Genomic DNA, 13,806 nt, shown 5'->3' with positions numbered 1-13,806 from the left:
AAACGTCCCTCTGTTTAAACAGATTTGAAGAAATTTACATTTAGCATGTGAGCAAATTACAGTTTGCATGAGAGTGCAAGCATCTCAAACCTTTATGGGCTATTTCTATATTATTAATGGATGTCATCAGTCTGGGCAGTTGTTATAAGTACTTAGTTGTGAGCTTCTGCTGGAGCAAACGGTTTCGGGGACTACCTGCAGGGAAAATCCAACTACAAGTGTTTTAACCGATGCATGAAACGATGCATTTTTAGACATAAGTTGTAACGGCCGCTGTTTTCTTTGTATTTATTACACGGCGTGCTGCGGGGAAAAGCCCGTTCTAACGTTTGAGTCTAAGGTTTATTTTTTAGCACCTGGTGGCGCTTTTTTTTTTTACTTCTCATCTGTAAATAATCTGCTTTCACGTGATTCAGTTTATTTTGAAAACTCTCAACAGGATCTTGAGCTTTATTGTGAAAGGTTTATGTGGAACATAAACAAGCGGACACGCGATGCTGTTACCGTTGTTGTAGCTAACCACAACGCATTAAAAACAGGCGCTTGTCCGTCCGTAGTGTGGTTATATAAAATATAAGAGAAAGAGAGAACTTTAAGAAATTAATACAGTGACCATCAAAACGATGAAAAAATATTGCTGTAAACAGTTTATTTTGTGACACCACGAAACAAACGATGGCGTAAAATGAAACGATAGACGTTTTTATATCGTCATCCGATATATATTGTTATATCGAACAGCCCTATTTCCTAGTATCTGGCACGCAGACACAGGAACACTTATCTGTAACGCTTCCTAGAAGTCTTAAAAAGGTTCCCGGAGGCTGAAAGTACCCCGGTGTTACCCGACTCTGAAGACTCACCTTTCAACTCATTGTCTATCTTATTTTATTTATTTTTTAAGCATTTAAAAATGTAACAGTCGGTGACTCATCTGTAACATGCATGAGAATAGGTCTCGCTAACTTAAGTAGCCATCAGCATGGAGCAGTCTTTTTGTTTGTTTGTTTTTATTTGTAAATGGAAGTGCTGTGCGGTTTCTAAAACATATACCCCAGATAGGTGCTCCTCAGTGGGGTAAAAACATGTCCTAAAAGCAGAAACTTTTAGGACATAAATTAAAAATATTTAATAAAATGAGTAGAAGTACAGCAAAGAAAAACTTGAGTTTTCATCAGGGTCTAACACTCAAACTGGGAAGCTTAAAAGGGGAATAAAGGTGTGCCACAGGCTGTGCTTTCTTTGATCAGCTGATGCGCAACTTAAGCTACATATAATTTAGTCTTGTGTACACTGTAAACAAAATATGGACACTCCTTATAGTAATATTCAGTTAGTTTTAGTTCATGACTGGCTTTCAGTAGTTTAACACTTGTTTGTGTGCGAGTGCAGCATTGTTTGTTTAATTGTTGTGCATTTAGATTGTATTTAAGTGGCTTTGCCTCAGTTCATATACAGCTGCTGTTGAGGATCGGCAAACAGCAAATGGTGAAGTTGTTTGTATCATTTTGATTTACTTTTAATGAAAAATGAGCTCGCTGATTAATTCTTCTCACTGGGTGTTTTAGTCGGCCAGCGTTTTGTACTTGTTTCTTCTTTATGCGCAGGAAAAATAAATTATTTTCTTTTTAATTCTGAGCTTTTTTTCAGGTTGGCACCACGTGGTCTGATGACGTGATTGTCGTACATTTCCCTCTCCTCCTCCCCCATTTACATCTTCACTCATTTTTTTTCTCTGTAGGGTTTCTGTTATTTAGCCATTTCTCTTTGTAACACATAGTCATACCTACACCCATCTTTCAGTTTGAGAGTATTCAGTAGCACAGTTGTCAGAGCTTTATTACAGTTGCCCCCATAAAACTTAAAATACAACCAGCCTGTACTCATACCTGCAGAGAGGGTTTTTAAGGTGCCAAAAGTCAAAAACACTTAAAAGTCATGAAGCAAAGCTCAGGAGTGAAGGTTTGGGATCACAGATGGAAACTTTTTGATGTGGTGTAGTAAAGTATTGTGAAATGGGCCACACACATTAAAGAGATTAAAATCTACAATTTGGCTTATGAGAGCATTTTAAATAGGTGTTACAGTAGTTGTGTAATAATTCTGAAGCATTATGACGCAAACGGGACGGAGACAACTGAAGGGTTGTCATCAGTTTCAGCCAAATGCTCAAACTGATGCTAGAGTCACACTAGTGAAATTAGAAGTGACCAGCTGTGCAGCCACGCCCGTTCAGGTGCCGTCTTCAAGGTGACTTTTGTGCGATAAGACGCTGTCCAGCTGCTATTGTGTCAGAACAATAGTCAACAAAACCACAAACACTGTCCAACATCAACAATAATTCCTGTGGTAAAATATTTTTACAGTTGCGTCCTTAATATTTCAAAGACCTGAACACAAGGCCACATATCACATTTATTTTTTTTCTGCTTTTGGGCAGAAGCAATGAAATTTGTGATGGATTTCTGTGGTTTAAATTGAGTCCCCTTAATACAGTTAACAATACAATTTTAGCTTCTCAAGTGACATTACAACTATAAAGGTATCATGAAAATGATTGTTAATGAGGGAAATGTTGCATTTGTTTGTACTCTTGGGCTGAAGCATTAAATTAGTAGAGAGGTTAAGTTAATGGCTATACCACGGAGTCTTGCTGCAATAATCAGTCACTGCTTGCATTACTTAAATGCCCTGGAAGGTAGTTAGATACACAAAGAGCATCTTATGTGAACCCACTGACGATGTGACTGCCTGAGGAGCATCAGCTTATAGTTTGCCTAACATCTTGGCCCAGGGAGGCTCTCCTCTGACCTTAAACGATCATCTGCAATCATCATGTGACGTGCACTGAACACTGAGCAGCCCTGTAAGTAATGCCTACATGTCTGTCGAGGAGGATTCCTAGCATGCGGCTCAGATGATCATGAGGTGGCAGTTTAGTTCAACAGCTTGCTTTTTAGTACTGAACAACACTTGATTGTCCACTTTTTGCAGAGTTTGGTGGACTATGAAATGTAATTACAGTTTCAGGAACTAGTCTGGTTCATTGCTGCTGTTGGGTTCCCAGAAGTGGTCGAAGTGATATTTAAAAAAAATAAAACTAAATAAATTGCTGTAAGTGTATGAACAATTAGTTACAGAAGTAAAAGAGATCAGTTTGTGAGAAAACATCAGCAAGTCCTTCTAGTGGCAAATCTTGCCACCTGGTGACGTCTCCGGGATGTTAGTTGTGCAGTCCATATTTTAAGAGGGAGACGATGTGCAGGAGGGATGATCTGATATCCTCGTGTTGGTGTTGTTCCCAGACCATCATGAAAATGTTGTTCCAGGTTCAACATTGCAAGTGACCAATCACATTGTTGTGCCATTCGTGCATTTATGAAATTCCAATGTTGCAAGGACAATATCAATTCTGCTTACTGTTTATTAAAGGGTTAGGGTCAGGGTCCATTGATCGGTGGACAGAGGCGGTTTCACGCAGCTTAAGTACAGTTTTTTGTTTTACGCCGGTTTTTCCCTAAGTCGCAAAAGTATGACATCACAACATTCTGATTGGTCACTTGCAATGTTGATCCTGGAACAACATTTAGTATGATGATCTGGGAACAACAGCAACACAAGGATATCAGATCAACTGTGCAGGAGCACGTGCACAAACAGTTGTATCTGGTAGTTATTAACAAAAGGGGGAGAAAATTGGAAACATCAACTAAACCATGTGACTCTAAAATAAAACTAAACACAATGCACACTTACAGGAAGATGCCACGTTTTCTCTCTAATCCCATTGCTTTTGCATTACCAGCCTCATTTACCTGGGCACTACCACTTACACAGGTAAGGGAGGGGTAATCAAAACATAAGTAACTTGACAGATGCTGTTAATGGTAAACCTGGCTCCTGATGTCACTTGTCAATTTATTTTTTATTTTTTTAAAGATTAGAACCTATAATAGATACCGTGTCCATACAGTCAAAGAAAATCTCACTTATTGCTTCTGTTCTGCATTTACTCGCTCACTGATGTAATGGTCATGCAAATCTATCTTTAATAATCCTAATACCACCGAACAGCTGATTTCCGAGAAAAGCAGATGAATCACAGAAGCAGTACAGAGTATAGCAAAAATGGGGAAGGCATCACCCCTTTCACAGAGGACTGTAATTTTTTACAGAGAACATAATTTCCTTAGGGATTAATAAAGTATTCTGACTTTTGATTTTAAATGCACTTTAAAAGTTGGTGGTTTTGCCCAACTGAAACAGCTCCTCTAGAGTTCTGATTGTTGGAGGCCACGTCAGAGTGCTCTGTCATGGTGACGAGGTAGAAAGACTCGAGGAAAGTGTTTCCTCCGTTGTCCCACTTCCTGTGATTAGGCACAAAATGAACAATCATGCACAACAAGGAGCAGTGAGAAATTTTTGTAACTACTATTGTTCATACACTAAGCAGATAAGAGAGGGCTAAATGCTTGAGGAATTAACACGGATTCCTTGACTAAATAAGTGCAAAGTTGTTACGCTGGCCAGTGTTTCAACATGGGTCTGCTGACAGGAGAGCAGGAGTTTCAGTTATGCATTAACCTGACCCAAATGTGGCTGGAGTTTAAGTAGGTGGGTGGGTGGAAATCTTAGGTGTTTGCAGATGCATACCTGTGTTCAGGAGGATATGTTCAGTCCTGTTTGGTAGTTGAGACTTGGTCACAGAACAATGTGACACGGGCAAATGATCCATGTGTCTTTGGATCTTTACTTATAAGGCCAGTTAAAGCTATTTTTGGTGCTGAGCATACCATGAACAAACGATCCAGCTGAGGAGTGCCATTTGCTCTTCCTAGCTATTAGGAGAGTACAAATTTTAATTTTAGAGTTGCAGGATTTTTTTTGGAGGAAAATAAGTTTGATGTCAGGCTTTTTGCGCAGTTGCTGGTCTCATAACTTTGTGCGGGATCTTCTGTGGAGATGTTTATTCTTTAGCTAAAGAGGCAGGGGTAATAGTTCACACTTTGTCCACTTTTGGCTGCACATTTCTATTTTCCTATGAAGGTCTGGAACAAGGATGTACAAATCTAGGTCAAAGTAAACCAAAGTTTTCTTCCATTAATTGTAAAAGTCTTCTACTTTTAGTGATTTTGCAGGTTTAAATTCTATTATAACAAAACAGATTTCAGGGATTTTTGTTTACTTGATTTCACTTGCGTCTCAAATTGTATCTGTTGGAATTTTCCTAATTTTGGTGGTAAAATGACTACAGGCCAGGATGATTGAAAAGTCCGGTCATGAGGCCGCCTAACACTGGGGGGTTCCAGCTTAAAATAGCAAACCAGGTTAGCGCAGAATCAGGTTCCTATTTGGAGAAATCCTTCGGTTTCCACCTGCCATTAGTGAGTTTTATCAGACTGGCACATTCATGTGACATTATCAGCCGCGATTAGTGTAAGCGGCCAGCTGCTGACGCAACTTTATGCCTGCTAAGTGTGGGATGTTGCGTTCGCCACCTGAAACGTCACCAGGTTATAAGAAGCTTTTGTTTAAGGGTAAAAAGCTGCCAGTTTCACAAAGCAAACATTTAGCTGTTTAATTATTTCACACAGCTTCTTTATGAAAGACTGCATTGATGAAAACAAAGTAGTAGCCTGGGAGATGGACCTGAAGTCCTCTGATTGGAGCTAATGAGGGGCTGACTAAAAATTGCGCTGTCTGTATCTGCAACAAATCCTTTGTTATTAGAGAAGATCTGCAAATTTGTTGCTCATAAAATTGTTCTTTTAAAGGAAGGATGTTTAAAAGATAAATAAAAAAATATATACACACTTTCCGCCTTAGTTTCTAAATGGGTTATTCAGTTACACTGTGATTCTCCTGGCTGGTTGATGTTGAAAGAAAATGTGGTTTTTGAATGTTCTTCATACCGTTTTATCTAAATAGGCATTGCACAAATGTATTAGCGATCAGAAAGACGCCACGCCCTCGCCCTGTTTGTTAGTTCATGTTGCGTGATTGCTGTCGTATGTTGCGTCCCATCTTTGATCTCTCCAAGAAATCATTTTTTATTTACTACGCAACTTCTGTTGAGTAATCCCTGGGGGATACAAGGCTCCTAAACGGCCTAGCATGAAGCAAAAGTTAAAGACTGTGTAGTGTCAGGAAGCTCAAATTAAACCACTGTTGCACCATCTCCTAAATTCATGGCTCAAAGTTAAACAAACAGTCTAAGTTTGAAGTCCAGGAATCATGTAAATGAAGTCCAGGGATACTACGGGACAGTAAAGAGACATGAGGTTCAGCTCGCAGTCCTCTATTTGATTAAAAACAACTGATTTGAAGCTTAACTCTGATTATTAAGCCTGTGTGTAAGGATATTTGTGGCTCCACATGGGCTGAAGAGTGATGTTGAAAAAGAAAACCTCTGCCGCCGCCTCCTCCTCATCTGCTTAATGTGACCATCTTGAGGTCTTTAGCATTGAATTGCTAACCAAACTGGTCAACTTGCATCATGGGTAATGTACACATATTTCTGTATAGAAATTTTAAATTCAGTGGCTAATTTAATATAATTCCATGCGATTAGCTGGCGAAGCATTTACTGTGGCTTTCAGTGTTTTCCTCATCCTCACTTGTACTTAAAATGCCTCAGAATCGGCTTATGACGGCGTTCCCAGCCTGGGAAAAGAGAGTGCACAACAGCAAGCATTGCGATGAGAGAATACAATCGGAAAGCCAAACTAAAGGAGAACTAGTTAAATTCTGGATCTTCTTTCTTTTGATGTTTAGTTTTGTCTTTAAGATAAGAACCTTTATTAGTCCCAAACATGGGAAATTTGTTGGTGCTTAGACAAGCGTCAGACAGATACCCAAATCAAAAATCATATTTACTACCTATAGTGGATCTAAGGGGAGAAGAATTCTCTACAGTGTATGCTCTCTGTAAACGTGACTTTTAGTTTGTTTTTCTGAATGCTTATAAGACCAACTTATATTATACAGTAGACTCTTGTGTTTGCACTTCTCTCCCTCATCCTTCCCCCGTACACTTTTACTGCACTTCTTAACAGAGCTGAATAATAAAAGGCTGTAAATTTGTGTCCATTTAGAGTTCATTCAGTGTTCTTTAAGTACATAATGGGCTTTTTAAATCTCAGTATGCCTCTGAATTGGTTTCTTACACTGTCATGACACACATTTCTTTTAATATTTTTATTTATTAAATTATTAAATAGTTGAAACTCTTCTGCTGGTAAATTTCCACCCAGGGAACAACTGTAGGTTGTTGGTCAGTTTCTACCCAGCAGTTGTGGGTTTCTCACCCAGCCCAACCTTTTGTTATTCGTAGTGTTGTTCTGTTTCTAACGCTCTGACCTGTGAAGTGGACCGTGATTAAGAATGGGTTTGATTTGGGTATCTGTTTGTCGCTTGTCTAAGCACCAATTAGATTTTAAGTACTTTAAACTGAGGCTACATCATCAGAACGGTTGATGCCAGACCTACTGCCTGCTCTCAGACGTCTCATTTGCCAGTTGGCCGTCTATCAGTTTTCAGCTGTAGTGAGATGAACCAAAAAGAGAAAACAAGAGGTTTGTTCTTTATATTTTCTTATCAGTTTCTCCGGTGATAAATGAACAAAGCTAAAACAAAGTAGAAAATCGGTGGTTGATATTGGATGTTGGTTAATTGCAAACATCAGTATTGAAAACCGATGCTAACTTTGACCATATCCTAAGCTAACTATTCATTTTATTTTAAAACACTATGGTGTTTAACCTTGAGAGATTATTAGATCATTCAGAGGTAGTTGGAGACGAGGAGTATGGTAAGTCCCTTTGGAGTTGGAGTCAGGAGACGCCACTGAAGGCGCCTGTACACAGCTGCTTTACAGCAGCTAAACATGTTGCACTGGTTAAGGTTTTAATCTCATTGTTTCCTGTTGTTTCTACTTTTAAACGTTCATTCATGCACTGACTGCAAACTTTTTAGACACCAGAAGCTTTGTCATTACTGGAGGTTGTTGGGAATTTGAAAAATGGCGATGAAATCAGCAGTATTGTTTGCCTGGGTCTTTAAGTTTGTGCCATTTTCATACAGATTCCCAAGTATTGTTTGTTTGTTTTTTTCCCTTCCTAAATGGGAGGTTAGATGCTTTTTGTTTTGTTGGAAACAGTTTCTTTTGTTTACGGTTACCTGAATGGTGAAAAGACAAGATTTGAGCGATGGGTGTTATGTGGACGTGCGATTCAGAAGGTATATGCATTGAAAAGTGAAATATAAGTAGGTTTTCTGGGCCTAGAAATTCCTGTTTGACTGTACTGTCCTCCAAACCTGAAATATCTTGCTGTCATTAACATGTAGAGCATAGACGCCTCTACTGAAACTCTGGCATGCTGCTTCTCTTTGTGCTTTTGGCGATGTATCCGTTAGAGGATTTTTATTCCCCCCGCTCTCTTTCTTCCTGGTGATTGTCCTCAAGGCGCTTAGTAAGATTTACTCTTTGGTGTGAACTGCTGCCTGGGAGCTGGTTGCCTCGCTCGTGTCACTGTGGCTGGTGACAGTGCAGGAGGAGCTGGAAAGGAGGAAACATCTCTGATTTCAGGGCATGAGCCAGACAATGAGGTGGCGAGCGTGACTATCGTTTTCATTGGGGGGGAAACTACAGCAATACCAGACTCGCGTCTTTAAAGGCTGATAATAACGTGCACGTTTTCTTCAGAACTGGTTTAAGGTAACAAGTTTGTGTCTATCTTTCCGAGGTTCTCTTTGTTCTTTATTTATTTTATGGATAATTGTTGTAATTGTAGCTGGATTGTAGCAATAATTTGTTACTGACGTGTTTAACCCTTTGTTTAAATTCTATATCTACTAATTTACATTCATGTAAGAGATGGTGGTGTGTGCTGCTGTTGAGCTGGTCATGTTGTATGGACATCACCTGCTGTTTTATGTATTTATTTTAAGGAATAACTCAGATCCTGCTATGATATGTTTTATTTTATTGTTCTGAGGAAGAGCCAACAAAATGCACAACACATTAGCTGTCAGGCCTCAGTTGAGTAATATGTATATTTTAATCCTTTTATTGGTTGGTTTGTGTGTTCGGTATGCCAAGTGCTCCATTTTTAAAGGAAAAATATAAAACATTTGTTGTTTTTTATACTTTAACTTAACCTCAAGCTCTTGAAAATCTTTCGCTTTTATTGCCAAGAATTTTATCACCATCACTAGGGCTGTGCGATATGACGAAAATCTCATATCCCGATATGATACATTTATTGTCCTGACAACGATATAAATCACAAAAATGTAACATATTCTGTGAATCTCGGGCAGCTCGACTTGTGTGAAGTGTTTTCAGCTGGGCGTCGTGTACCTGGAGTCGAGTGTTTCAACCGATGCATGAAACTATACATTTCTAGACATAAGTTGTAACGGCCACCCCCTTTTTTTTCTTTCTCCTCCAACATTTGAGTCTAAGGTTTATTTTCTAGCACCTGGCGGCTCTTTTTTGCTTCTCATCCGTAAACTCTCTGCATACTCTTTCATGTGATTCAGTTTATTTTTAAAGGTCTCAACAGGATCTTGAGCTTTATTTTGAAAGGTTTACGTGGAAAACCAACAAGCGGACAGCAGAGCCACGCGATGGTTTTACCATCATATTAACCATACCATAATATAATCACCATAGTGTGATTACATTAAATATAAGAGGAAGAGTTTCTGACATGCCTTGACATGTTGTTCAACACACGTTTTGAATTTGTATTCTCCTGTTGTGGCTGCTTATTCGAGTGATTGTGTTGTGTGGGTTTGTTGCAGTGATTGTCGCTGGATGCAACAGAGTCAGAAAAGAAGAATGATGGTGTCGGCTTGTAGTTTAGTTTATGTGAAAACAGACACCACAGCAGTTTATTAAAGGGGAAATAAGACGCATAAAGCCAGATTATTCACCGAGAGCCTGCCTGCTGCTGGTAGATAAGACAAGTAATGAGAATGTAAATCGAACTGTTTGCTTACCTGTGGGAGAAAGAAGCAAGTTTGTCTTATGCGGGGTTTTTTTCTTCTTCCTAGAAGACTCTACATTTTTAATCAAATGCATATAAATGATTGTGCTTCTATCTTACTCTGTTCATGTATGCAGACCAAGTTGTAATGTCAGTCATCTTTGTGTCCCCACAGAGTCCACCGGCCCTGCCAAGGTAGTGAGAGCAGGCAACCCACCTAAAGCCAGGCGTGGCGGGAAGGTAATACTTTTCATGCGTTTGTCTGTGTTGAATGTTAAGCAGTGGACAGTTAAAGGGTTTATAATAATTACAAGCTCTAAACGTATTAATATGGCTCAATTTGTTTTTAAAAATCTCGAAGGAAAATTCAGTGCTTTTAAAATCCAGATTGTGTTGACGGGAATTTGTCCAAAGGGAAATTAGCTTACTTGATGGGGAAAAATTAGACACTTCCCCCCCCATCAAGTAAGCTTATAAGATTTATTTTTGTCTGTCATTGTTTAATAATTCCCAGCCAAGAAATCAATATTTTATATAACTTTCACCAGATAACAGATTTTTGTTGTGCTGCATTTAAAAACAAAAGTGATTTATTAAAGTGTAGGTGAAGTGGCTTTTTATTTCTGTTGTAGTATCAGGCTTTCTGCTTTGTTGTCAAAATGTCAGCAGTAGCAGGGGACTAGACTGGGTGCCACTCCTGCCTGGCAAGAAGACCAAAATGAGGCTAGAGTTCACACAGGCTCAGCAAAACTGGAAATTAGAAGATTGAATCAACAAAATCTGTGTTCTGAGTCTGTTTCTGCTGTGACATTTGGATGGTAGGATCAGAAACTGGCATTCATGGCATTAAAGTGTGGATCCAATTGTCTCAGCTGCTGCTGCTGGTGTAAAGTGTGTGGAGTAATTTCTTGGCACACTTCGGTCCCCTTTAAAATGATGCCTAGTTGAAACTAAACACTGCAGCCTGCTCGAGTAAAGCTATTCCATCGCGATCAGTCTTCATGCCACAAAGCTCAAGTCTTCTCTAAACTGGTTTCTTGAACATGATTATGAGCTCACAGCCTCCACAGTGCCCAGATCTCAACCCAATAGTGCAAATTTGATGTGCAGCTGACAAATCTGCAGCAACCTTATGATGATATTTTGTCAATATGCACTAAAATCACCCAAGAAATGTTTCCATAAACTTAATAAATCTATGCCGTGAAGGATTTCACAGTTCTGATGGAAAAAGGGGCAGTCCTACCTGGTATTAGAAAAATGTATCTAATGAAATATTTGCTGAATGTAAAGTGAAATGACAACCTTTATTTTATGACATGAGCTGAAGGAAAGTTGTTGTCGTCTCCCCCCCCCCCATGTGACAGCTCAAGCGCAGGTATTTCTTTAATGCCTCGGGAAATGTGCAGTCACCTCCTCTCACATGCTGGAATGCAGATGTGCTCGCAGTGAACCAATGGCATGCAAGATAAAGCCTTTCATTCAGAATTTCCCACCCCTTTTGTCTGACACTGTAGTACTCTACAGTTGGTTGTTTGTAGCCACACCTTGGCCATAAACTTTTTATGGCTGGTTTGGAGTTAACTACCCAGTCCCAGGAACAAAAGACAGAAACTGGCAATCAGCCGGCAGCACATTGCTGAAGATAAACAGTAAAAAGCTGTAAAAACACTCATGTAAAGTGTTTTTAACCGGATTATACTTGAGCTTAAGGTGTAAGGACTACAGCGGTACTGCCTGTTCAGACATGATCAGCTTTTAGACTGCATTTTAACCTGAGAGGTGTTTATCTTTTTCCTTTTTCTCTATTTCTTGAAGAAATTGACATTTTTAAACAGAAAAGCAGCAATCGGATGTGTTTTTTTTTGTTTTTTTTTCCCCTCTTGAATTTCTTCGTAATTTGTTTTTTGTCCTCAGGTTGGAGACTTCGGAGATACGAACAGCTGGCCAACTCCAGGGGAGATTGCAACTAAAGACATGCAGGTAGGTGGTTGTTGTTGTTATTGTTATTACTGCGTGTTGTATTTTTGTAGCCTGGTATATGTAAAAGATACACTGGAGAGATTAAGCTCTGTTTCAGCTGACTACATTGCTTGATGTTTGAGTAGAAGCAGCGACATCCATACGTGCGCAACAGGTTTTGTCTGCTATGAGATGTATCTGATTTGCATATTTTTTTTCTTTTGCTCTCAGCTGGTGCATTAGGTTTCAGCTGTAGACGGATATGATGATATGTCATTTCATTCTGGTTACAGAACTTTTTCTTTTTAGAATTGGTTCTTTCAACCCATTGCTACAGAGCACATCTGTCTTGTAGAGAAAAGCATTAGCAGAAAGGTTTTTGATAATTTGTGTTCAGGAGTTGTGTCTTTGAAAAATATGGACCAAAATTGCAGAAAATTTCTGCAGGGTAAAGGGTCACAAAATCTGAGGTAGAGCATGTAGAGACTGCTCTGGGACGAATGTACGAACTGGAGCCTTTATAAGCGAGCTGTGGTGTTACGGGGTCTGGAGGAAATCCTTTTATAGTAATGGGAAGAAGGTGAAGACTTGAGGGAACACAAGCGTTGCAACAGTTTAGAGTTGGAAGCAGATTTCAGTAACTTTTAAGTTAAAAATATTCACCAAGCAAAATGAGGAGCCGAGCCTGCTACACTTTGCTGTAGTGGGTGTTTGCAGCTTTCTTCAATGGGTATTTTAGTGGCTGTAATTACACGCCAGCTAAACAGCACATCCAGACAGAGCAGTCTGCTTCTGCTGGCCCTGACTTTGTGTCCCCAGGATTGATTGTTTCTTTTAAGGTGTGGGTTAGCCAAGATTTGCCACCATGTCTCCATCTGTGGAGACAAAGCAAAGATGGCTGACCACAAAACGAGCAGCTGCCAAATTTATTATTTTTTTTACTCTTAAGGATTAGTTTCTTTTTTCTTTCAAAAAGAGAAAATTGTGACGGTATCTAAGGCCTGAGTCATAATAAACTGAGTGAGTTTAAAATGACTTTGCATGTTTTATTGTGATTAAAATGTTAGCTATTTCTAGGAGTAAGCTGTTCTGAGTCTTCAAGCTGCCTATTTGGTTACTTAAGTGCCTTAAAAAACATCCAAATGAGTCATTGACCCTGCAGTAGCACCTTAGTGTTAAACCTTCAAATTTGAGGGATGTTTACAGGTTTGTTGGGCCTGCGCTGTCTCCTGTCATATAACAAAAGAACTAAGGAGGTGGGAGTCGGTTAAAATTGCATTAATGTACATTTAAAAAAGTCTATTCTGCTTGTGCAGTGGTTCTTAACCTGGGTTCGATCTAACCCTAGGGGTTCGGTGAGTCGGTCTCAGGGGTTCGGCAGAGCCTCCGCCATGACATGCACGGCTCATTTTGTGCACCAGTAAAAAACCATATCTATGTCTTGAATTTAAAAAAAAAAAATCACATTTTATTTTTCACTAAAGAGGGGTTCAGTGAATGCGCATATGAAACTGGTGGGGTTCGGTACCTCCAACAACGTTAAGAACCACTGTGCTAGTGATTATCTCACCCTGAAATGCGCCTGCATATAAGCTTTACCCAGAGGTCCATGACACTCTAAGCCCCTCCCCTCTAAACTGCACTTGTCCCTTAGAGCTGCAGGTCAGCTGTGGGATGTGTCTAATTTGTGTCCACTTACAGTAGCACCAGCAGTCAGTCACCCCCCCCCAGAACTGTTTTCTATTTTTGGTCTCTGGATGATAGTATGTCACTGGGCAAGCAACCCCCGGTAACCTCCCCTATTTTAGGCAGGCAGGTCTGAGGGAACATGAAGGAGAGAGCGTGTCCTCGA

At 39.6% G+C, this 13,806-nt stretch overlaps 1 protein-coding gene across 7 annotated transcripts in view; it reads left to right on the top strand.

Moving 5' to 3' along the window:
- The window catches only part of larp1 (La ribonucleoprotein 1, translational regulator), a 48,989-nt gene that overhangs the window by 11,204 nt on the left and 23,979 nt on the right, over positions 1-13,806 (top strand). For all 7 annotated transcript variants that reach the window (XM_013914717.1, XM_013914716.1, XM_005748305.2 and 4 more), the window contains exons 2-3: positions 10,168-10,232; positions 11,910-11,975. In XM_013914717.1, coding sequence (XP_013770171.1) covers positions 10,168-10,232; positions 11,910-11,975 — 131 coding nt within the window. The remainder of the gene's footprint in view (positions 1-10,167; positions 10,233-11,909; positions 11,976-13,806) is intronic.

Source organism: Pundamilia nyererei, unplaced genomic scaffold (assembly GCF_000239375.1).
Source record: "Pundamilia nyererei isolate P.nyererei 1_Seehausen unplaced genomic scaffold, PunNye1.0 scaffold00219, whole genome shotgun sequence".
Taxonomy (NCBI): domain Eukaryota; kingdom Metazoa; phylum Chordata; class Actinopteri; order Cichliformes; family Cichlidae; genus Pundamilia; species Pundamilia nyererei.
This window is presented reverse-complemented; position numbering and strand designations above follow the sequence as displayed.